Source organism: Eumetopias jubatus, unplaced genomic scaffold (genome assembly GCF_037043125.1).
Source record: "Eumetopias jubatus isolate StellerSeaLion01/CBP00866 unplaced genomic scaffold, mEumJub1_p1.0 scaffold_3, whole genome shotgun sequence".
Classification (NCBI taxonomy): Eukaryota; Metazoa; Chordata; class Mammalia; order Carnivora; family Otariidae; genus Eumetopias; species Eumetopias jubatus.
In genome coordinates, this window is record NW_028274809.1 from 63,022,722 (window position 1) to 63,045,527 (window position 22,806).

Sequence of the window (22,806 nt, forward strand, 5' to 3'; positions counted from 1 at the left end):
GTGCTTTAACCCTTTAAAATGGGTTTTCAGGACCCTGATCAACCTTTACTTTGGTGGAAACTTTTTTTTTTTTTTTTAAGTAGGCTCCACACGCAGTGTGGTGCCCAACACAGAGCTTGAACTCAGGACTCTGAGATCAAGACCCGAGCTGAGATCAAGAGTCGGATGCTTAACCAACTGAGCCACCCAGGTGCCCCTACTTTGGTGAAAACATTTTATTTGAAGTTGAGCTTGAGAGAAACATTTATACAGCCCAGTGAACCCGGGAATGAAAGAATAAATTAGTTTCTTTTTTTTCTTTCAAAGATTTTATTTGTTTATTTGGCAGAGAGAGAGAGAGAACACAAGCAGGGCGAGTGGCAGAGGGAGAGGGAGAAGCAGGCTCCCCGCTGAGCAGGGAGCTTGATGTGGGGCTCCATCCCAGGACCCTGGGATCCTGACCTGAGCCAAAGGCAGACGCTTAACTGACTGAGCCACTCAAGCGCCCCAAGAATAAATCAGTTTCTTTATCTTACACACAAATATCGATCAGATAGTAACCTGTTTCAGGAAAGGGTATTTCTTTCAGTGAAAGTTGCGCCTGTGAAAATTCATGCTTGAGAAGGGAGCTAGAAAGGATCTTGTAATGATCACTGCCAGGAGCCATCAAATTGTTCGTCTTCATTACCGGTGTCATCTTCTTCCTAGCAATTTGACACTCTTGTCGGAGAGGGAGGAGGCCAGATGAGTGGTGGCCAGAAGCAAAGAGTGGCCATTGCCAGAGCCCTTGTCCGAAACCCCAAGATCCTGCTTTTGGACATGGCCACCTCGGCACTGGACAACGAGAGTGAAGCCATGGTACAAGAGGCACTGAGTAAGGTCTGTTGAAAGTCTGAGTTCATTTTACAAGACCATGTGGAAATGTGCTGTGGGAAAGGCAGCTCACTGAGAGAGGAGGGAGAGGGGGAATGGAGGGATGGAGAAGGGGAGGGAAAGAGAAGGACTACATGGGTCAGTGTCTCCAGTCTGACTGTTTAGAAAATACCGACTAGACTGCTCCTCACAGTTGAATAGAAGTCAGAATGGCTTGCTTCCAAAAGCAACAAATGCAAAATTTTAAATCTTATTAAATCTAACTTATAATATGGGATTTCAAAAATTTCAATTTTGATTTTAGCTGTTGATTAATAGCAGCAGCTGGACCAACGTGTGGGGTGTTCATGACCTTGACAAAGTGCGCCGGCCTTTTCTAATGCCTGCAGAGTGCCTATTTGAGGGTTTTCCCAAGGACCCAGGCTCTGATCACTTGTGGGTTCTGAGACCATCCAAATGTCAATGTCAGCTCTGTCTTACCGTTTGGTTAACAGTGCAATGTACATTCTTACAGATTCAGCAGGGACATACGATCATTTCAGTTGCTCATCGCCTGTCCACAGTCAGAGCTGCAGATGTCATTATTGGTTTTGAACATGGTACAGCGGTGGAAAGAGGCACCCATGAGGAACTGTTGGAACGGAAAGGAGTCTACTTCACTCTAGTGACTTTGCAGAGTCAAGGTGATCAGGCTGCTAACGTAGAAGGCATAAAAGGCAAGTGTCTTTTCCATTACACTTGTACATTCTGTAGAGCATTATGTTTGTTAGCTCTCATAGTTTCGTGGATTTCTATACATTTTAATAAACACTGTCTTATTTGTTCCCCCAAAAGCCCTTGGAGGCATTATATAGATGGTAAGAGAAAGGACAGAATCTCAGGAGGTTCAGTTACTTGATCGAGTCAGAGCTAAAACCCAGGTCTTCTGGGGAAGATGATTTTAAGGCCACCCCCTTTGTTCTCCTCTCCCCACTTTGCAAATCGGAAAGCCTTCCTAGAGTGTCCGGCGCCCAGTAGGACCTCTATTCTTGCTGATTGAGTAAAGCAATCAGTGACTAAACACTGCTCATTTTCACTAAAGCAAATAGCAAATAGATACATCAGGCCCTAGTGCATCCTTTGTTTTTTAGCTTGAATTTTCAGATTTGGTAACTTATCCCAACCTACATTAACCAACCACCACTTCAAACTTTCTCTACCATACCACATACCACATCTCGATTTGTGAACCCCACCGGGTAAAACTACTGTGTATATTTAACATATGTGATCTCTTCTGAAAAGATTTTTTTTCTTTTTCTTTTTTAATTTGGTGACTCTACCATAGAAATGACCTCTAGTGGGTTTCCCTTCCGTTTTTTATGATTCATTCTTTCAGATATCTATTTGTTGGAGATAACACAGGGGGTATCACACAGCTCAAAAAATTCAATCCTGAGTATTTTTTTAAGTTTATTTATTTATTTATTTATTTACGTAATCTCTATGCCCAAGGTGGGGCTGGAACTCACAACCCCATGTCCAAGAGTTGCATGCTCTTTGGACTGAGCCAGCCAGGCACCCCCTGCTGAGTATCTTGACATTTTATTTTTGTTAGAATGTGCTGGATACGCGTTAAGTTTTATTTGCCACAATGAAGTTAATAGAATGTTTTAGCATCAGACATAGTAATGATAGGCTAGGCAAGAGCACAGTAAGAAGTTTTCTTTTGATATGGTTCTCCTTATTGTATACACTAAGGAATCGTTCATGTTCTGTTGAATAGGAGAAGATAAAACGGACGGGGCCTCACTTGACAACAAACAGACCTTTTGCAGAGGGAGCTACCAGGCTAGTTTAAGGTAAGTTGAAGGCATGGGGCAGATGTTAAGGTTTTAAAAATATTCTTAGGAGCCCTCTGCACCTATGATCCTCAGGGAATATCTTAGGTAAAACCAGGATAGCCTTGAGCATAGCCCCAGGTTTCATGTGATATGAACGTGCAAATGAATCCTTGGTTGCTATATTGACATTTTCTGTTTCCAGTTCATGGGGATTTTTTGTTTAACTTTAGCTTCTTGTCTTATTGTGGGTAGGGTCATGACAGAGATGCTTTATAATTAAAATGTTGTTAATTGAGCTTAGAAAGGGTATTTAAAAAATCTGTTTGGTCTTGTCCCCTAGATCTAACCATGGTATAAACCATTGTTTTACATGGAGGTGAAGTTCATGGTTTTAGGGCCATTCTTTCACTTGCTGAGCTGCAGTTGAAATACAAATATTCCTGCTTCCAGAGTGACCCATCTGAATTCAAATCATTACTTAACTAGATGAAAAAAGAAGTGTTTTTTTTTTTTTAGCATTTGAAAAGAATTTCCTTAAACCCCAGCTATTTATTTATTTATTTATTTTGTGGATGAATATAGGGGTATTGACTTTCAAACATATTTTTGGAATATGCTATTAGCAAGACTGTAAGTTTTAGTTTTTCATCCTGACTTAAGAGTTTCAGTAAAAAATTCCCTTAATGTTAAAATCTGCATATTAGGAAGAATTCTGCCCAAGAGTATCTCTCTTCATGAAGATATTACTTAAGATTTTTTTCCCTAAGTTAGGAGGCTGTTCATAAACAATGGGTGACAGCAGATTTCCTTACTGTCACCTTTACCATTTCTAGGATGTTTAATTCAAGGCTGTACTCTGGGCAAAGGCTCAGTTATAAGACTTGCTTTTTCAAGGTAGTATATTGCTTATTGAAAGCTGGTTTAAAGAGGCTTAAAATAAAACATTTAGGTAACAACCCCAAGTAATTCAAACACAGATTTATCTTTAATATTCAAAGAATAATGTATATAGAGTTGTTGAATCACTATGTTGCACACCTGAAACCAGTGTAACATTGTATATCAACTATACTCAAAAAGAAAAAAAAGAATAGTTCACTGAGCTTATGCTTAGTTTTTATTTTTCCTTTTGAGAATAAGTCTATTCATAAAAATTTCAAGAAATGCTGGTTTTGTCAAATTTATTGAATTTGGAAAATAGTAAAGCAATAACTTCAAGTTACTCTGTAAAGTAAAAGCTAAAAAAATTGCCAAAATTGTTAGGTGATTTTTATAGATATTAGGCATTATGTTTAACCATGCTTCTCTGATTGGAGGAAAAAAATTATAAGGGTCATTGGAATCACAACCTGAAGATACTGACTACCTTCTTAAACACAGAACATGGCTAGGCACCTCTTTTGATTACTGGGCTAAAGGTTGTAAAGAGGAAGTGATATATTTCATCATCATGTCAACAAGAAAATAAATATTTTCTTAACTTTTCAGATGAACAAAATTCTACTTGTTTTAAGTAGTTTACTTACAGTTTATTATTAGGACCAAGTAACCATTTTTAATATAAACATTTCCTATTTGGCTATTAATTCTCACAAATTCTACATTTTGGTGACTAGGACGAGAAATCCAGAAATATAATCTATACCCAGAAAGTAGCTATTAACCTCCTGCAGAGAAAGATTTATAAGTTTAAGTAGGAAGGTCTGTTAAAAATATCTCATTGTGTATGCTGACAGATACTTTTGCTAAATGATGACTAAATTAAATGTTAATTTATATCTTATTTCCTTGGCTTTGGTCTTTCTGACAGCTCAGTCTCTCTTTAGTAATATATTTTGGGTTCAAGAACAATTTAATGGATAACAGGAACTAATTTCCTGAATAATAATGTTGAGAGAGAGAGAGAAAGTGGGAGAGTTATTTAGTCCCCGAATTAGCTGTTTTTATTTGCAGAGAGAAGTGCTACACAGCTTCTGAGAAAGGGACTGGCCTATGTTGTCGGTTTCTTTCTTTTTTTTTTTTTTAAGATTTTACTTATTTATTTGACACACAGAGAGAGAGAGCACAAGCAGGGGGAGCAGCAGAGGGAGAGGAAGAAGCAGGCTCTCCGCTGAGCAGGGAGCAAGGAGCAGGGAGCAGGGAGCAGGGAGCCCAACGCGGAGCTCGATCCCAGGACCCTGGGATTATGACCTGAGCCGAAGGCAGACGCTTAACCGACTGAGCCACCCATGTGACTCATGTTGTCGGTTTCTAAAAAGGCGTGTGATAGAATTCTAACTCTGGTGCTTATGGTGGACCAGAGGGAGCTGCCAGGTGGGCCCAGGTTTTCAGTGGGACAGGCTATGCTAGACAGGTAGCATGGTCTGTGAAGGATTCAGGTAGTAGAAACCAGAAGGAACAAGGGTATATGTTTTGCCGTGCTCAAGACTGGGAGGAAGTCAACCATATTTCCTTTCCCACATATTCTACCGTGGCTTCCTGTGCTCTGGGAGTCTCTCTAGGCCCATGACCTTACGTCTCAGCCCTACCATGTACTCTGCTCTGTCCGGTTGACACACGCCTCTTCCTCGTGCATTCTGAAGAAGACTTCTTGACCTTAGTTAACTAACCCAAAGAAGCAACTCTATTGCTGGAGAGTCTCGAGCCAGGCGGGAGGGAGTTGGGGAGTCCCAGTCGGCAGTTTGATAGCAGGGAGGTGGGGTGAGCAGTGGTTCCAGGCCCGATCATCATGAGATGTGGCAAGAGTGTGAATGTGCAAGAGCAAGGAAGAGGAAGGACTCGAGCTACATGCACCTGTTGAACCTGGGTGACTAAGAGGGTGGCAGTGCCACCAACAGGACGTGGGAACAAAGCAGAGGAATGAAGGTGTTAGTGCCTCCCCAGGAAGGCCAGATGAACATGTGTCATAAGCAAGCAGCCCCTGACGTTTGTCTTCACCTGGATACAAATGAGGGAGAGGGACTTGTGGATGGTTCCATCTAGATCCTTGGCTCTATGTCTCTCTCTTTACACCTTTTTATTGCAGATTAGGTGCTTTAATAATGTAATGCCCTCCTCTCGTCTTCAGCATTGCCTCTTACCACTTTTGCAAATGACTGGAAACTTAACTCAACCAGGAAGAGAATCAGTTTACCTGACGAAGTAGTCCAAGGATGTCTTAGCTTCAGGCAAACCTGGGGTTTTAATCAGGTGTCCGAGATGCACGCAGTTTCTCTTTCTTTCTCAGCTCTGCTTTGTTCCCCCCCTTCTTTTTTGCCTCATTTTTCAGGAGGCTTCTTTCCTTGAGGGTCTTGACATAATTGCCAGCAACTCCTAGCGCTGCCTACTTTCACGTTTAACCTAGAGGAAAGTAGGAGTCTCCTTCTCAGAAATCTCAGGAAAAAGACAAAACCACCTGAACCAATTTCTTATGTCTGTGCTACACTAAGTATATGTACTAAGGAACCCTGTTCTCTCCTGTCTCCATGCTTTGGTTTATATTATCCTCTCCATCAGAAATGCTCTTCCTACAAATACCCAAGTCCTACCGTAGCCACATTTTCCATGATGCCTTTCATGGGAACACCTGCCATATGTTTCTTTTTCCTTTAAATTTTCGTACTTTCTATTCAAACCTGCTTTATAGCACTTAGCACATTTCTTCCTTACAGGGTTAGGGTTGAGTACATGTTTTGCTCTTCTGTAAGATTTTAAACTCCTTGAGGGTGAAGTCTGTGTTTGACCAGTGTCTGTAATCCCCACACCGGGCATTGGCTTGCATGTCATAGATGCCCAATACGCTTCTGTTAAATGAATAAACGAATCAAATAAATTTTATTTCAATAAGATATTTGTTAATTAAATGCATTTCTAGGGGCAGTACATAGCCTAAAGAAAATCTCACTTGGGGGGGCGACTGGGTGGCTCAGTCAGTTAAGCGTCTGCCTTTGGCTCAGGTCATGATCCTCGGGTTCTGGGATTGAGCCCCGCATCGGGCTCCCTGCTCAGCAGAGAGCCTGCTTCTCCCTCTTCCTCTGCTGTGCTCTCTCTCTCTTTCTCTCTCTCTCTCTGTCAAATAAATAAATAAAATCTTTTAAAAAAAGAAGAAAGAAAATCTCAGTAGGGGCCCTATTTTCCTCCTACTAGCTCATTTGTATCCAGGTGGCCTTACACTAAAGTAAACATCAGGTGTAACTATAGAAAGAAAGAGGTATCAAAACTACAACCTACAACCAAAAGGAAGGTAAAGGCGCTGGGCCGTTGCCATGGTAGCAATTAGCAGACCGTGTGGATTTGGAATGGATTTGAATCTTGGACCTTTTGTTGGTAGACTGGTGGGACAGCTTTCTTCTCCTTCTCTCCCTCCCTCCTTGAGCACACTCTGAGTCAGAGTCTAGCTCGGGACTCAGAGGATCCAATTGAAATAGCTACGCCATAGGAATAGTTCTGTGAAACCTAAACAGGAAGCTCCCTTACCTGGTTGCGATGTGACCTGTCAAACATTCCTGTTTATTTGATACGTGTGATGTAAGCTTGAACAAGAGTTAAGTCCTGTTCCAACCTGCCCATAATCTACAGACTCTTTCATGTTTCTGTTTATTTGCAGAGCTTCAATCCGAGAACGCTCCAAGTCTCAGCTTTCTTACTTGGTACATGAACCTCCATTAGCTGTTGTAGATCATAAGTCTACTTATGAAGAAGACAGAAAGGTCAGGCACCAGTCATTCTTGGGGATTGGAGGAGTCTTTCGGGGACTATTGCATGACCTATAAACCTGAGAATATGAGTTTTCAAGGCATATATCCAGTAATGTTCACTATGTCAGATTAAATGGGAGAACCCACGAGGACCTGAGAAAACTCTAAATTCTACACAATATATTAAAAGAAATGCAGAGTAATTAATTACTTTAAGAACATCTGGTAACTAAAACTGGACTATAACATTTATTCAATGGTTTTTAGATGAACCATTGAAACAGACACAGACAAATTACATGTGCTTAGATTATTTGATCATGTATGTATAATTTTAAAAGTTTTTAAGAATACTTGAAAATAATTTTTGTCAAATTTTTAAATCTCCTCCTTAAATTATAACTACCTTGGCAAAAGTGTTTATTCAGCAAAGGTATTTGAGAACGTTAGCCCTTATAGAAGTTATCATGATTTTTTAAAAGATTTTATTTATTTATTCATAAGAGACAGAGACAGAGAGAGAGGCAGAGGGAGAAGCAGGCTCCCTGCTGAGCAGGGAGCCTGATGTGGGACTCAATCCCGGGACTCCGGGATCATGACCTAAGCTGAAGGCGGTCGCTTAACCATCTGAGCCACCCAGGCCTGCCCCGGTTGTCATGATTTTTGAATGAACAGGTTTTATGGACAGTTGTTTACCTCACGTAGTGAGGTAAATTTTTAAAGAATACATCTAAAACTAACACTATTAATGTTAATATAATTCAAAACAACACAAAGATGAAAGAAATAGGAGAGGAATCAACAGATAGAGCAATATTTCTTCCTAAGGATGCAGGTCCTCAAAGCTGTCATGGGCATCTTACTTTCACAGCAGGTACCCATAATCTCCCTCCTCGAAGCCTTTCCTAATGCCTGCACTTTATTCTTCGTCCTGAGGGTCTCACTTTTGATCTGCCACTACTCTTTATTTGAACCTTTCCATGACAGTTTTCTTATTGAGCCTCATTTGGGGTCATGTTGTCTTAGTCCCTTACTAAATGACAAGCTTCTTACAGTTAGTGACCATATATTCTTTGTGTTTGTATCACCTTAGGCCCTTAGGCCAGTGCCCTGTAGCTCTGAGGCTATCAGGGGATTTTAAAACTAGGCTGAAAAATTGTATTTCTGCAATTAAATAAGCTTTGCTAAATCCTGTGGTTTGGGACCCAAGATTTATCAAAGCAAGTAAGTCAGAGAATATTTCAGTTACAAGCACATCCATTATGCATGATGTCAATTCAAACTGGCTTTAAAAAAAGTTAAATGAGAATCTGTTTTGGAAATAATTAGAAGCCTTTGTTCACGCTGACAAACGTAGAATAAAGTACCGTCTTCCTTATGATCTTGTGACTGTGACAGAGGGATTATCAAGGCTCTCTTTGTTCTAGCGTATTAAGAATGAATAAATAGATGTCTCAATAGAGTTGGTTTAAGTAAATTTCATAGAGAAACACTTTTTCTCAGGAGCAGCAGAGAGAGGAAACGTATTTAGCAAGCATGATTGCTTACTGCATCTTGCCATTAAGGAGTCAAATCTTCTTCTAGATCTAGAGATGGGTATTCCGTTTATGTCCATGGTGTTGCCACTAATAGGGCAAGATGCCTTATATAAGGAGCCTAGTAAAGCTTCACTGACAAAGAACCAAATACTACATTGAGATTTCAAATGTGAGAGTATGTGACTTTTACATTATTTTTTTCTAGTTTCTGTAACTATTTGACAAGAAAAGCAAGAGAAAGGAAGGAAGGAGGGAAGGCAAGACAGAAGGAAGGGGGGAGGGAGAAGGGGAGGGGAAAAAAGGGAGGAAGGGAGGAAGGAAGGAAGGAAGGGAGGGAGGAAGGAAGGGAGGAAGGAAGGGAGGAAGGGAGGAAGGAAGGGAGGAAGGGAGGGAGGAAGGAAGGAAGGGAGGGAGGAAGGAAGGAAGGGAGGGAGGAAGGAAGGGAGGAAGGAAGGGAGGAAGGAAGGAAGGGAGGGAGGAAGGGAGGAAGGGAGGGAGGAAGGAAGGGAGGGAGGAAGGGAGGAAGGAAGGAAGGGAGGGAGGAAGGGAGGAAGGGAGGGAGGAAGGAAGGGAGGGAGGAAGGGAGGAAGGAAGGAAGGGAGGGAGGGAGGAAGGAAGGGAGGAAGGAAGGAAGGGAGGGAGGGAGGAAGGGAGGGACGAAGGAAGGAAGGGGGGGAGGGAGGAAGGGAGGGAGGAAGGGAGGGAGGGAGGAAGGGAGGGAGGAAGGGAGGAAGGAAGGGAGGGAGGGAGGAAGGAAGGGAGGGAGGAAGGGAGGGAGGGAGGAAGGAAGGAAGGGAGGAAGGGAGGGAGGGAGGAAGAAAGGAAGGAAGGAAGGAAGGGAGGAAGGAAGGGAGGAAGGGAGGAAGGGAGGGAGGAAGGGAGGGAGGAAGGAAGGGAGGGAGGAAGGGAGGAAGGGAGGGAGGAAGGGAGGGAGGAAGGAAGGGAGGAAGGGAGGGAGGAAGGAAGGGAGGGAGGAAGGGAGGAAGGGAGGGAGGAAGGGAGGAAGGAAGGGAGGGAGGAAGGGAGGGAGGGAGGAAGGGAGGGAGGAAGGGAGGGAGGAAGGGAGGGAGGGAGGGAGGGAGGGAGGAAGGGAGGGAGGAAGGGAGGGAGGAAGGAAGGGAGGGAGGAAGGGAGGGAGGAAGGGAGGGAGGGAGGAAGGGAGGGAGGAAGGGAGGGAGGAAGGGAGGGAGGGAGGGAGGGAGGGAGGAGGGAGGGAGGGAGGAAGGGAGGGAGGAAGGGAGGGAGGGAGGGAGGGAGGGAGGGAAGGAGGAAGGGAGGGAGGGAGGAAGGGAGGGAGGAAGGAAGGGAGGGAGGAAGGGAGGGAGGAAGGGAGGGAGGAAGGAGAAAAAAGCTGATTTTGTTGTTGCTGTTGAAACTGGCAGGTGGCCCAGCACAGCTGCAGAGATCAGATTCCTGGAGAGCTGGAGATCAGATTCCCACAGGGTTCCCATGACATGGAGGAAACCATTTAAATAAAATGAAACTTAAATCAAATATACAGACTAGTTTTAGAGAAATAAAAATGCTCCACATAATAGTCTACTTATCAGTCTTGTCAATTAGAATGGAATAATTAAACACAATTGAATGTAAACCAATGTAATGTTTAAAAGATGTCACTTCATATTCTCTCTCCAGTTAAGAGAGAAAGAGGAAGACGGGGCAAAAAGGGATCTTGCTAAAGCTCCAAGAAAATAAGATCTTAATCTTATATTATTACTGCTCATTTGTATGGTAATGATATCAGAGTTTTTTAGATTTAAATTAACAAATTTTTTATTTAAAAAAATTTTTTTAAAGATTTTATTTATTTATTTGAGAGAAAGAGAATGAGAAAGAGAGAGCACAAGAAGGAAGAGGGTCAGAGGGAGAAGCAGACCCCTGCCGAGGAGGGAGCCCGATGCGGGACTCGATCCCGGGACTCCAGGATCGTGACCTGAGCCGAAGGCAGTCGCTTAACCAACTGAGCCACCCAGGCGCCCTATTTAAAAATTTTTAAAAAATGATTTTATTTACTTATTTGAGGGAAGAGGGGATGTGGGAGAGGGAGAGAGAATCCTCAAGCAGACTGCACGCTGAGCGCAGAGACCCATGCGGGGCTTGATCCCAGGACCCTGAGATCATGACCTGAGCTAAAATCAAGAGTTGGACGCTTAACCGACTGAGCCACCCAGGTGCCCCAACTAATGTTTTAAAAAGAAACAATGGAATTAGGGTTGATAGCATTTAATTTATGGAATTTCTAATCCCAAGTAATATTTTAAAGTACTTTAAATATGTAAAATATTCTAATCCCAAGTAGATTCTAAAGCATTTTAAAAGTTAACTGAATTCCACAAGCCCAACACTGGCAAAATTCCTTTCTTTTTCTCATCTTATGGAGGAGTTCTAACCTTAATCTGTTAATTGGGAAGTGTTCTATCTTATGTTGCCATGCGAAAGGTTTACTTACACAAAGGAATTATCTCCACCTTGTGGTCTCTTAAGAGTTTTGCCTCTGGGCATTTAGAAGAGATGTTTGCGTGAGAGGCTTGTATTTCCAGACGCTAAGCGGGGTTACATGAGACCAGGGTCTCCTAGTTAGCTGATAACAGAGCTAAGACTGCAGCCTGTTTCTTCCCACTCTCCAAGTTGTGCTTTGGGCTCCCATAAGTGGAGTGAAATCTCAGCTATAACGCTGATAAAATTAAGTGGAGGATTAGGGGAAACCTACAGGCCAGAGGTGCCAGTGTCTGATATTGAGACATGTCTCTCAGGGAAACAAACAAAGTAGAATCTATGGGAGTTCAAGTCAAGTTCAAAGGTTTGAAACCCATCACTTCATCGCGGCCAATTTAGAAGATAGGGTTTAAGGATTGTTTAAGAGGACAGAGACAGGACCCTTACAAATTACTCTCAGTATATGTCCATTTGGAGAACCTCTGCTCCTTTGTCATAGTTACCATTTCTTATCATCAAATCTTAAAGTCACTATGGAGGCAGGAGATCCCTGTGGATTGGCACACAGAAACCAGTGTAACAAAGTATAGAAAGCAGAACATAAGATTTAAGCAGGAAGTTATATTTTCACTTGACCTATAGGAGGAGATGGAAGGAAGGAAACTGGGAAAAGCCCAGTGTCTACTACTGAACCATCGGCATAGTAAGGGGAGCTCCGTATTTTTTTTTAAATAAATTTTTCGATGCATGTATGCACCATGGGCATAAGAGTTTCATTCATTCTTTCATCCAATAAATATTGATCGTACATCTGTTGTGGGCCAGGGATTGTGTTATGGATGCAAAGATGAACAAGAGCCACCGTCCCTCTCCCTGCACTGGAGTTGCTAGCAGGATACTTCTTTACATGTGATAAACACATATGCATGGTGCAACTTGACCTTGCTACAATAAAGGGAACATATCAGCTTTTAAAATTTCACCCCTCTCTGTGAGTTACTGGTTTGCCCCAAATACCGGGAACATGAATAAAATCATCTTTGGCTTTTTTTAGTTGACTAAATTTGTCTTTAGCTTTGCAAAGATCAAAGGAAAAAAATCTTCTATACATAATGGCTTTATATTTTGTGTTCTTTTATTCTTCTACTATTCTTTTTTTAAAACTCTCCTACTTTTTTTTTTTTAGCTATAGAATATAAGTCAATCAGAAGTCAACTACTCAGGGACAGATTTTCTAGTTTTTGCATCATTCAGGCTTGATGGTGCATCTTTTTGGGTGTGGATCAGGGGACAGTTTCCCTTGAAGTCCAACTCTAGTGAAAGGGGACAAAAGACAATTATTCAAATCAATTAAATTTTGCCTCTTGTTAGTTTATCTTGGAATGATATCTACTGGAAAAAATCACTTCATATTATTTTTACATGTCTCAGGTATTATTGCTTAGGGCTAGGGATACCTTCAAGAATCAGGTCAGGGAAATTTCTGTCATGTCAGGCTGTGAGTGGGCTGTTTCGTAGGGCAGTGGTTCTGGGAAATGTCGGAGTTTAATGTGCCTGGATGGTACAGCGCAGCTGACACTTTCCAAACCTATAATCATGGAATCCTAGGCATTCTGCTCCTAAAGGAGTCTTGGAGGTTACATACTGCTGGGAATCTCGAAGACTGAGCTTTATTATTAGAATTATCTGAGGAGTATTTTTAAAACACAGATTCACACTCAGACTTACTAAATTTGAATTTCTGGTGATAGGGACCCAGGAATCTGTATTTTTAATCATCGATCCACCCTAAGTCCGGCAAGCATCCTGATCTGGACACCAACCACTGTCTAGAAGTGTAAAGCATCTAAATTTTGCTTTCTTGCAAGCTTCCAAGTTAGCCTGACACAATTTCATGGATGCTGGCAGAATATACAAAGGCTCTGAGCCAGAGACAAAAAACTTTATTACTCACGGCAAGAGTAGTAACCAGAGTCTATCACTTGCACTGGTTCCCCAGGCAAACCCCCACATTTAAAGAGGGCCAGATGATACCAGCAAATGAAAGGAATGTGTTACAGGAGAGGAATCCTGAGCTGGAGGAGCATGATTCTTTTATAATGGACAGTAAACACACCTGCTCTTTTCTTGGGATGGAGATACCATCTCTGTCCTCTGAGGCTATCTGATATGCAAACATCCTTAAAAAAATAGTCTGAATAGAGGTGGCCAATGCCTCTGCCTAAGATGGGCAGAAACACAAGACACCCACAGAGAGTTGTCTTCCCAAAGCAACTTAGGCCAATGCTCTCATTTTGAGGATGAGGTCACTTGAGCCCCGGAGAGCTAAGTTGCTTGGTGATATATTCCATGGGTGGCTCCACTGGGCTCGTCCAGTAACCCCGTTCTTTCTATGCTTGTCCTGTTCATGCTTTCCTAGTCACCCCTCTTCCTCCCTGGAATTGATTTCCTAGAGTTAGTAGGTTGTCAGAGATGAAATTATTGAACGGAAGGATTTGCCACATGAATGTAAAGTGACAAGTGCAAATGTTAAGGGCAGACCAAGAGAGAATTTGAAATGGAGGCAATAAGAAATCCATCACCAGCCAAGCTGCCTTCCTCTACCCGAGTTGGCTTGCAATGATAATGCCGTAACAAGACACAAGGTTTTACGTAAACTAAATTGGTAATGTGGTCTTTGACTTTGGAAGTGAAAGGAGAGTATTTGAATTTCCTTGGAGCTTCTGTTCCTGACATCCAACTACCTGAAGGGTAAATTACCATGTATTAATGAAAGAGAGCGCTAATTAATAGTTTTGTAGTCAATTTGTTATATTTTTTGTATATTTTAATAGAAAGAGTAAAAAATAATGCAAATCTATACAAGCCACCTAAGATCCTTTCTTAAATAAAGTCAGTAATACATTTAACAAATGACTGAACAATTAGTCCTACAGATCAAGCACTGAGTAATATCTATAGCGAGGAAAAATGATAGGAAAAATGATGGAATTCTGAGTATAATATTTGCTTTCAAGAGGATAAAAATTTGTTAGCTCTGACACTTCAATGACAACTAAAGAGATCAGAATAGGGAAATATTAAAAAAGTTTTCATGCCTTGCAAAGGATACATAGAATTTAGAAATCCCAAATGGATTACCATTTATTTCTGGGCACTAATTAAGGAAAATCTTATAGAAAGCATGTAAATGATAACTGTTGACACCGTTTAATACATTTTGATAATTACTTTGCCTTGTGTCAGATACACTGCCCTGCCTTAGCACATTAGTCAGTTACTAGATTGGAGAACTTTGCCATTTATGAAGGATGTACCTTGAAATTGTTACGAGTCCTCAAATATGTAAACACCACCATAGCACAAAAAACTTTTTTAAATTAGAGGGACTTTTTTTCAAAGGTCCAACATACTTATTACTCCCCTAGATTCAACACATATCTAACTGTGAAATGAAAACCACAAGCTCGCCTTCAGATGAGTGTCCAATCTAGTGCATCCCTTCCAAGTCACGGCATTGTCTCCAGCAATTCAAAACCATTTCAAACAAAACAACGAATCACCGCATCTCATAGAACTTTGAGGTCACTCGTAACCAATCAAACCATGACTTTTGAATCTCTGTGAATGCCAGAGGGTCTGCTGTATAAGAAAAGAACATATGCAAAAACGTCTGCGTGTACCTCGGGATGACTAATGTAACCCTTTTTCCCCTCAAGGACAAGGACATTCCTGTGGAAGAAGAAATTGAACCGGCCCCAGTTAGGAGGATTCTGAAATTCAATGCTCCAGAGTGGCCCTACATGCTGGTAGGGGCGGTGGGTGCTGCTGTCAATGGGTCAGTCACACCACTCTATGCCTTTTTATTCAGCCAGATTCTTGGGGTAAGCAAACGCTGGATTAGCTTTATTCTTCTGATAGTTTTTGTTTTTCTATCGGGGGATATTGTCATTTTTTGATAGGTTGGCTCTGTATTTTGATGGATTTAGCTTTCTTTTCCTCATCTCTAAAGGATTCCAAGTGCCCCGAGTCTCCATGACACAGCAGGTAGGAAGAGGGAGCTGAGCACTCTCATTTGGGCTGGCAGGACGCTCCTAGTCATCGTGTCTGTAAAAAACTGCACGATGGCTGCAAAGGTAGTGTCAGGAGAGGGCAATTTCCCTATATGCAAACAAAATCGGAATGCAAAGTAGGTTCGTTGAATAATACAGAAGGATTTTAGGGCCTTTTTGATCTTGCTGAAACAGCTGAGGTGCAAAGTTGGCCTATAAAAGCAGGTGTGAGTGCATGTTGTAGGATTGTCTGCTCTGCTGATTGCACCATTGAAATGGCAAGGTGGGGAGGAAACAGGAAAAGGGAGAAGTAAAACAAGGCATGGATAAATAAGCTCATTTCACTTTTTCACTCCCTAGGAGTTTTGATAGTCTCCATCTGACTTCATTGCTACAATAAAAATAATAATAACTACAAGCATTATTTGACACTCTCTAAGCACTTTATATATAATAGTTCACTAAATTTTCCTAGTAACTACCCGAGGTAGGTATTCTTATTGTCCCCGTTTTTACAAAAAAAAAAAAAAAGCGAACCAAGGTATACAGAACTTAAGATAGCAAATAATGGATCTGAGATTCAAATCCAGTGTGACTGGAGAGCCAGGTTCTAATAAAACTCTCATTGCAAAATTAGTTATCGAAATGCTGCCAAGTTTTTTAGTTGAAATTTACCCACATACACAGATCCCATGAGATCAACAAGGGCAAACCGAGAATCTAGATAACCTAATTAATTTGTTCACGGTGATACAGGCATTAGGTGGTAGGGCCAGGACTAGAATCCAGCTTTTCCGAAGCCTAGGCTAAAGGATTTGCCAGCACACCACACTGTCAGAGCTTACCAAGAGTCCTGAGTGTTAGTTTACCCTCTACTTCTCTTTCTTTTTTGGCCTCTCTCAAGAGGTCCTGACCAGAAAAATGTCCGCATGGGCATGAATCATACAGAAAGGCCTGGACAGTCCACAAACAAAATCAAGTCAATTGGGTCGGGAAGGCCTCAGTCACCGCTTTAGCTTCCATACTGCCCCCTTGTGGTAAGTGAGGAAATCACGGTAGTTTCGCAGAGGTAGGAGATCGGAAACGAGGCCCTTCAACTCTGGTAAATTGAATTTCTAGTTGTGTGAAGCCGTTTGTGATGACAATCTTTTAAATAATTAATTTATATTCCTTACTTTCTGGTAAGTACAATGTCCTAAATACAATGGAAATGTTCTTTTATTCACTCAACAGGTATTTGTTGATTATCTCCCATAGACACTGTGTTCAAGGGACTTGGGATTGCATTCAGTCATGCTGCCTTCTCTAATAGAGTTTCTAGTCTATGAGGAAGACAGACATTAAACATAAAAATCTACTCATAATTCAGCAAATATTTATGAATCACTTATTGTTTGTCAGACATTGTTGCTGGGATTGAAGATAGAGGGAGGAACAAGAAAACCAAAGCCCCTCCCTGCTCTCATTACGCTAACATTCTAGTAGGGAAAGGCTCTGGAAATGCATCTCAGGGCACAGTGATGAGATGTAGAAGGTGTGGTGGATAGGGTTGAATTCTGTAAAGACCCAACTATGCTGTAGATGTTTGCTTTTAAAATAAGTCTGGGATACCATCTTCTTTGCTGATCATCACTTTCTTAGAAAAACAGAGCAAAGAATATACTCACTCAGCCTTATCCAAACCCTGTACATGAGCTTCTGTGGAAAGAGTGCTGGACTCCCAACCAGGAGATCTTTTTTTCTGAAACTAGCTCCTCTTCTAGATACTTATCAAGCACTATATGCCCTGGGATCCCACCATGCCATTTCTCTGGGCCTTGCGTTCCTCAGCTATAAAACGAAGGATTGACAAAAATGGTTTCTAAGATAACTTCCAGCTCTATTAGTCTATGAAATGGCCAAGTCAGAAAAAAATTTGATGATTCAGTTATAACCCCTGCTTTCCTAGATCACCCACCAGTTGTTGGTAGTGAGAATAGTTTCTGTGATTCTTCGGGTCATAACCAGAAATCCTAGGAAAAACTTAGCTTAAGCAATTAGCTTAAGGGCTGCAGTACCAGAGTAACAGGATCTAGTTGGTGAAATCCAAAGTCTGCTCACGGTTAATGTTCTCACAGGGTTATATTTGCTAAGCAAATGATGCTAAACGAAGTACTATTTTTCCTCTCTGATAAAGAAGATCATTTCTGTTTGTCTCTTAGCATAATTACCACATATTCATCAGTAGATTCATGATACTTCATCTCAGAGGGTATAATCATGAGTCAGATAATAGTCTGTTTGTAATTATGCTATTTTCAACCTGACATACCTAAAGGGCACAATACTCACATTTGGTGTATTGAGACCACAGTTTGGAACGTAGACCCAGCAAATGATTGCACACTATTAGGAGCCTGGTTGTTAATCTAGTGAAGCATCAATTCACACATAAGACATAATTTATCTGATTCGCTTTCCATCGGTCTAGTTGACTTGGAAAGTGTACAAGTGTTCCAAGCACAGCAATGTGTATGTAGCATGCTGGGAGAAAACATGAACTTTGGTGACAGCCAGCCCTGGATCTCTGCTCTGTATTCTCTGTGTGCATTCGAACAAGTGGCTTTTCCTTGATGAGTCTTAGTTTCCTCATCTGTAATAAGGGGCAAGAAAATCTACGTCACTGGGTTGTTTTAAGAAGCCTAACTTAAGGAAATCTTCATTTAAGTTAAAATAGGCTAAGTAACACGTTTGGCATCTGGTAAATAGCAAGAGTTTAGTGAATGTTTCTTTTCTTCTTAAACAAACTTATCATTACAAAAATGGCACAGATGTATCATAGAGGAACCTATGGATGGGTAGCTTTTTGTGCTGCATTTCAGCAAGGTTATACCAAGGACTCATGGAGTAGAATTTTGTGAAAAAATGTTATGGAGAGACAGATGCCCAATCTTGAACTGGAGAGTCATGTGGATTTAATATTAGCCTAATACTTGTTTAACACTGACAAGATGAGTAATGCCAAGAGCCAAAAGAGGCTGCCAAGAAGAAAACCACTGGAATCAGAAAAATAGACATTTCCTTATCTAATAATAACCACTAGCTAAATGAACTTAGAAGGTTTGATATTTGGGACTCTAGTTTTCCATCTATAAAATAAGAGTTAAGCTGACTCATCTGCACTTCTCTGGTCCTATAGTCCATGATTATAATAGGTGACATGAGGGGGCGATGAGAATTGTGGCGTCACAGTTTGGGGGATTTGAATAGTGATTTTTTAAAACAAAATGAAACAGGTCTTTAAATCCCTGAATTTGTAAACTCTGTTGAGTAAACACATGAATTATTCTATCCTGGGAAGAATGACCGTGGAAACTTCTGAACCTACTTCCATCTGTATTAAGAACATACTATAAAGACCCTAGAAACTGTCCTTGAAACAGTTAATCTTATTAATCTAGAACCCCTCCCTCCACTTTGGAATTTGTGATGATTTGAATATGTTACTTTGCTTTACAAAAAAGGATTTGTTAATGGAGTAGTATACATTGTTTTCAAGAGATTTATTTGGTATGTGGCAGGCACTCAATACATATTTATTGAATAAATGGTTTCTTTTGAGCAACTGCTTGTATTGTTCTAGTTACTTAAATTAATTTAGAGCAGTGAATAAGGCTGTCTCATGCATACTTTTTCTGAACTCAGGGTTCCTTTACTTAGCCCAAGTTAGGAATTTTGTTGTACCTGGAATCCATTTCATTATAGGGCAGTGTCATTAGAATATGCAGCTGTTCTCCCCTTGTTTTATTGCAACAGCTGAGTCCCCAGTCAGTTGCTTGAGCATACGCCTGCAAGTTCAGAATACACTTATGAAGTATAGTTTACTCCTTCTTATGGACTCAAAAAACCCCATTCACAACTTCCATAGTTGTTTGGGGGGGGGTGGGGGATGTTTTCAACTTCTCCTGATTTAGAAACAACAACCTCAGCCTCAGATGGATGGAAAGTGTTTTTTCTCCTAAGCCAATTCCAGTTAATGACTTGACAGCTGGTTGCTTTTTTAATGATGCTACTATTCATATATATATATATACATATATATATATATATGAAACTAATAACATGTAGGGCACCTGAGTGGGAAAAGTCATCTTTATTGTTTCTATTATTTGAGAAGGACAGAAATCATAATACTCTGGGCTTTGTTCCAGATAACATTCTTCTCTTCCTTCCTATCTTCCTTCCTTCCTTCTTCCCTCCCTCCCTTTCTTCCTTCCTTCCATCTTCCCTTCCTTATTTCTTTGCCTTATTACATAAAGGACTTGAGATATTTAATCATGTTTTTCATCCGTATCAATGAAAAGCCAACACAGTTACCTACATCAGGCTAAGAAACAAGACCAAAATTCTGCGAATTGTTGCTATTGGCTTTCATTTGCCAAGTTTCCTTTCCCATGGGGAATTAAGGTACACAGATTCACAGCTAACTTTGGTTTAATTAACTAGTATGTTCTCTTAACCTAATGCTTAAGAGAAATTTCTTTTCAACATATTTTATTTCTTTTGCTATTGTTTGTAATAATAAAGTAGTATCTTTGCTTACTATCTTTCAAAGACTTTTTCACTTCCTGATAAAGAAGAACAAAGGTCACAGATCAATGGTGTGTGCCTGCTCTTTGTACTAGTGGGCTGTGTATCCTTTTGCACTCAGTTTCTGCAGGTAAGGAATTTTATTTTTTAGTAAGTGATTTAGCTATTTCCTCCCATTTCATGTTAAAATATCACTAAAGACTCCTTTATGTTTCAGGAATATGCTTTTGCTAAATCTGGAGAACTCCTTACAAAAAGACTACGTAAATTTGGTTTCAGAGCAATGTTAGGGCAAGACATTGGCTGGTTTGATGACCTCAGAAATAGTCCTGGGGCACTAACAACAAGGCTTGCTACAGATGCCTCCCAAGTTCAAGGGGTAAGCTCTGGGGGAAAACCAGGGGTGTTATCAACTGGAGTAAACATTCTTTCCTTTGAGCATTCTGATAATCACCTATATGTTTCCCATGAAATAGGAACTCATGGGACTGAGATGTCTCAGAGCCACATTTCCCACCATTTCCGATGCTGACAAACAGCAGTCTCTCCCAGGCAATGTCCAGACTCAGTGCCACGGGTCCAAATCTGTCAGGGTTTTAGATTTCCTGGGAGTCTAGCAACTGAGAGCTTTCCTGAGACTTATTTCTCAGATCATTTTCAGGCCCAGAGGCTCAGATTCTATAAGACTTAATGGCGCCCCCCAGAGGTGGAAGCAAAACTTCCTTACACAGGTGCCCAGCGTGCAGGTAGTCGTAGGAAAAGAGATCTGAGTTGCCTCTGTAAACGCTAGTCAGAAAACTGAAGAAAAGAAATAAATGATTGCCATCCTAGAATCCTGAGGCACTCGTAGAGACAGAGCTGTGGTTTCTGAAACCCAGAACCGGCAGCCTTGTTCAGGTGACTCAGCCATTGTAAGGTGAGGCAATGCTTTTAGAAAACCAGGGGTTTGTATGAAAGTGACGAGAGTCAAATGTGCAGTCCAGCACCTCTACTCACTTTCTGTGGGAATAAAAAGAAAGAGAGAGAGGAAGGAAGGAAGGAAGGAAGGAAGGAAGAGGAAAAAGGAAAACCACAGTTTGTGAGGTTCTTGGAAGAACCCCCTCCCCACCCCCCCACCCCTGCCCGGATTGAAAAACTGAGTAATGTATGTCTTGACTCCTAGCCAGTTCAACCAGAAATACAGACAATGGTGTGAGAGACTTTCAGAGGAGCATGGGATCCTCTTCCTCAGAGCTTTTTTCTAGGTATAAATGTGTTTCTCACAGACTTTGGGTCACACTGTACATATTGTTTTGTAATCTTTCTGTTTTTCCCCTACAACAATCTGATGTGGGCATATTTTCGTTATTACATATTCTTCTAAAGTAGATTTTTGATGGCTGTATAATTCATCATCTTAATGTGTCATCATTTAAGAATTCCTTATTAAAATGTCTGTTTTTCTGCCTTATAAGCAACTTATGTCATTTTACATCAAGCTTGGCTTATCCTTGATTATTATTTTTTTGTTCTCAAAATATAATCATTGGATCAGAATGTACAATCATTTTGAAGGGTTTTAATGTGCATTGTCTTACTGTCTGAAGGAAGTCTGTAGCAATTTCACTTTTACCATCTGAGTATTCTAGTGTCCAGTTTACCTGACTCTTGAGCTTAGGTCAAATAAATAAGCCATCACCTTCTCTCTTCTATTTTTCCATCCTTCAATCTGCAAGGGCCTTTTTAAGGTTATTCACTCTCACTTGAATTCAGAGAGTAGCATCTAACCATCTTACAAAAATTTTACTTATTTTTTTAAAAAATGAAAAGTTTCTAAGAGTTTCTCTAATATTTTTGTTAAACTTTTTTTTTTAAACGAGATTGCTAACCTGGGTCAAATTTATTTTAATATTGGTGTAAAGTAGAAATCTGGCTTTTTTTTTCTTCAAGCTGAATAGAAAATATTCCCCCACCAAAATTTAATGTAGATTTCATTTTCCAGCTGTTTGAAATCCTCCTGCCCTTTGTGACTATCAACTTCCCATGGATACTTGGGGCTATGGGGTTTCTCTATTCTCTTTCACTGCTCAGTTTGATTTATTCTGTGCCAGGACATTACTGTTTTAGTTATATAACTTTATGATAAGTGTTTATTATCTGGTAAGGTAGATCCTTGCACAATAATTTTTCCTCTTCAAAATTCTTTTATTTATTCCTGGACATTACTTATTCTAATGTACTTCAAAATCATCTTGGCTTCTTCAAAAATTTTATTTTAATTCCCATTGAATACATCCATGCAGCACCCCCCGCCCCCCCCCACACAAAGATTGCTGTTGTGGGGATGCTAACAGTTCCCAAGAGAGACATAAATAAGAATCTTTAGTTTTTAGTAAGATTTATAACTACATGATATGCTATATGCTATGTATAGTATGTATACACAGATACATTAATATATCACTCTATCTTGTTCATTTTTTCTTATGTATTTTTTTCACAATTTTGAATGAATGTCATAGATTGAGATTTTAGCTATTACTTTTTGTATATTTATCTTATTGCCATCCACTTTTTTAAGTTTTCTTATTAACTAATTTTTAAAAAATTTAATATAGTCTTTTGAATTTCTAGGTATATAATCAAATTATATGCAAAGAAAGATAATTATATCTCTTTTTTTCTTTTTCAATTCTTATACCAACTATTTTATTTTCTCATTTTATTTCAATACTAGAAGTTTCAAACACTTGAGTAGAGTGCTAAGAGGAAGTAGAGGAGATTCTCATAAGCAAGACAAAAATACATAAAGTAGACTTGTCAGACTACGTAAAAACTTAAAACTTTGTATAAACAAATGATGGATTATGAAAATATT

At 40.4% G+C, this 22,806-nt stretch overlaps 1 protein-coding gene across 2 annotated transcripts in view; it reads left to right on the forward strand.

The window, feature by feature from the left end:
• ABCB11 (ATP binding cassette subfamily B member 11) overlaps positions 1-22,806 on the forward strand; it is a 77,342-nt gene that overhangs the window by 39,085 nt on the left and 15,451 nt on the right. The window contains exons 14-20 of one of the 2 annotated variants that reach the window (XM_028123215.2): positions 688-858; positions 1,367-1,568; positions 2,618-2,693; positions 7,261-7,363; positions 15,048-15,212; positions 19,975-20,079; positions 20,167-20,328. In XM_028123215.2, the coding sequence (XP_027979016.1) occupies positions 688-858; positions 1,367-1,568; positions 2,618-2,693; positions 7,261-7,363; positions 15,048-15,212; positions 19,975-20,079; positions 20,167-20,328 (984 nt within the window). The remainder of the gene's footprint in view (positions 1-687; positions 859-1,366; positions 1,569-2,617; positions 2,694-7,260; positions 7,364-15,047; positions 15,213-19,974; positions 20,080-20,166; positions 20,329-22,806) is intronic. The other variant, XM_028123223.2, reaches the window with a different exon arrangement.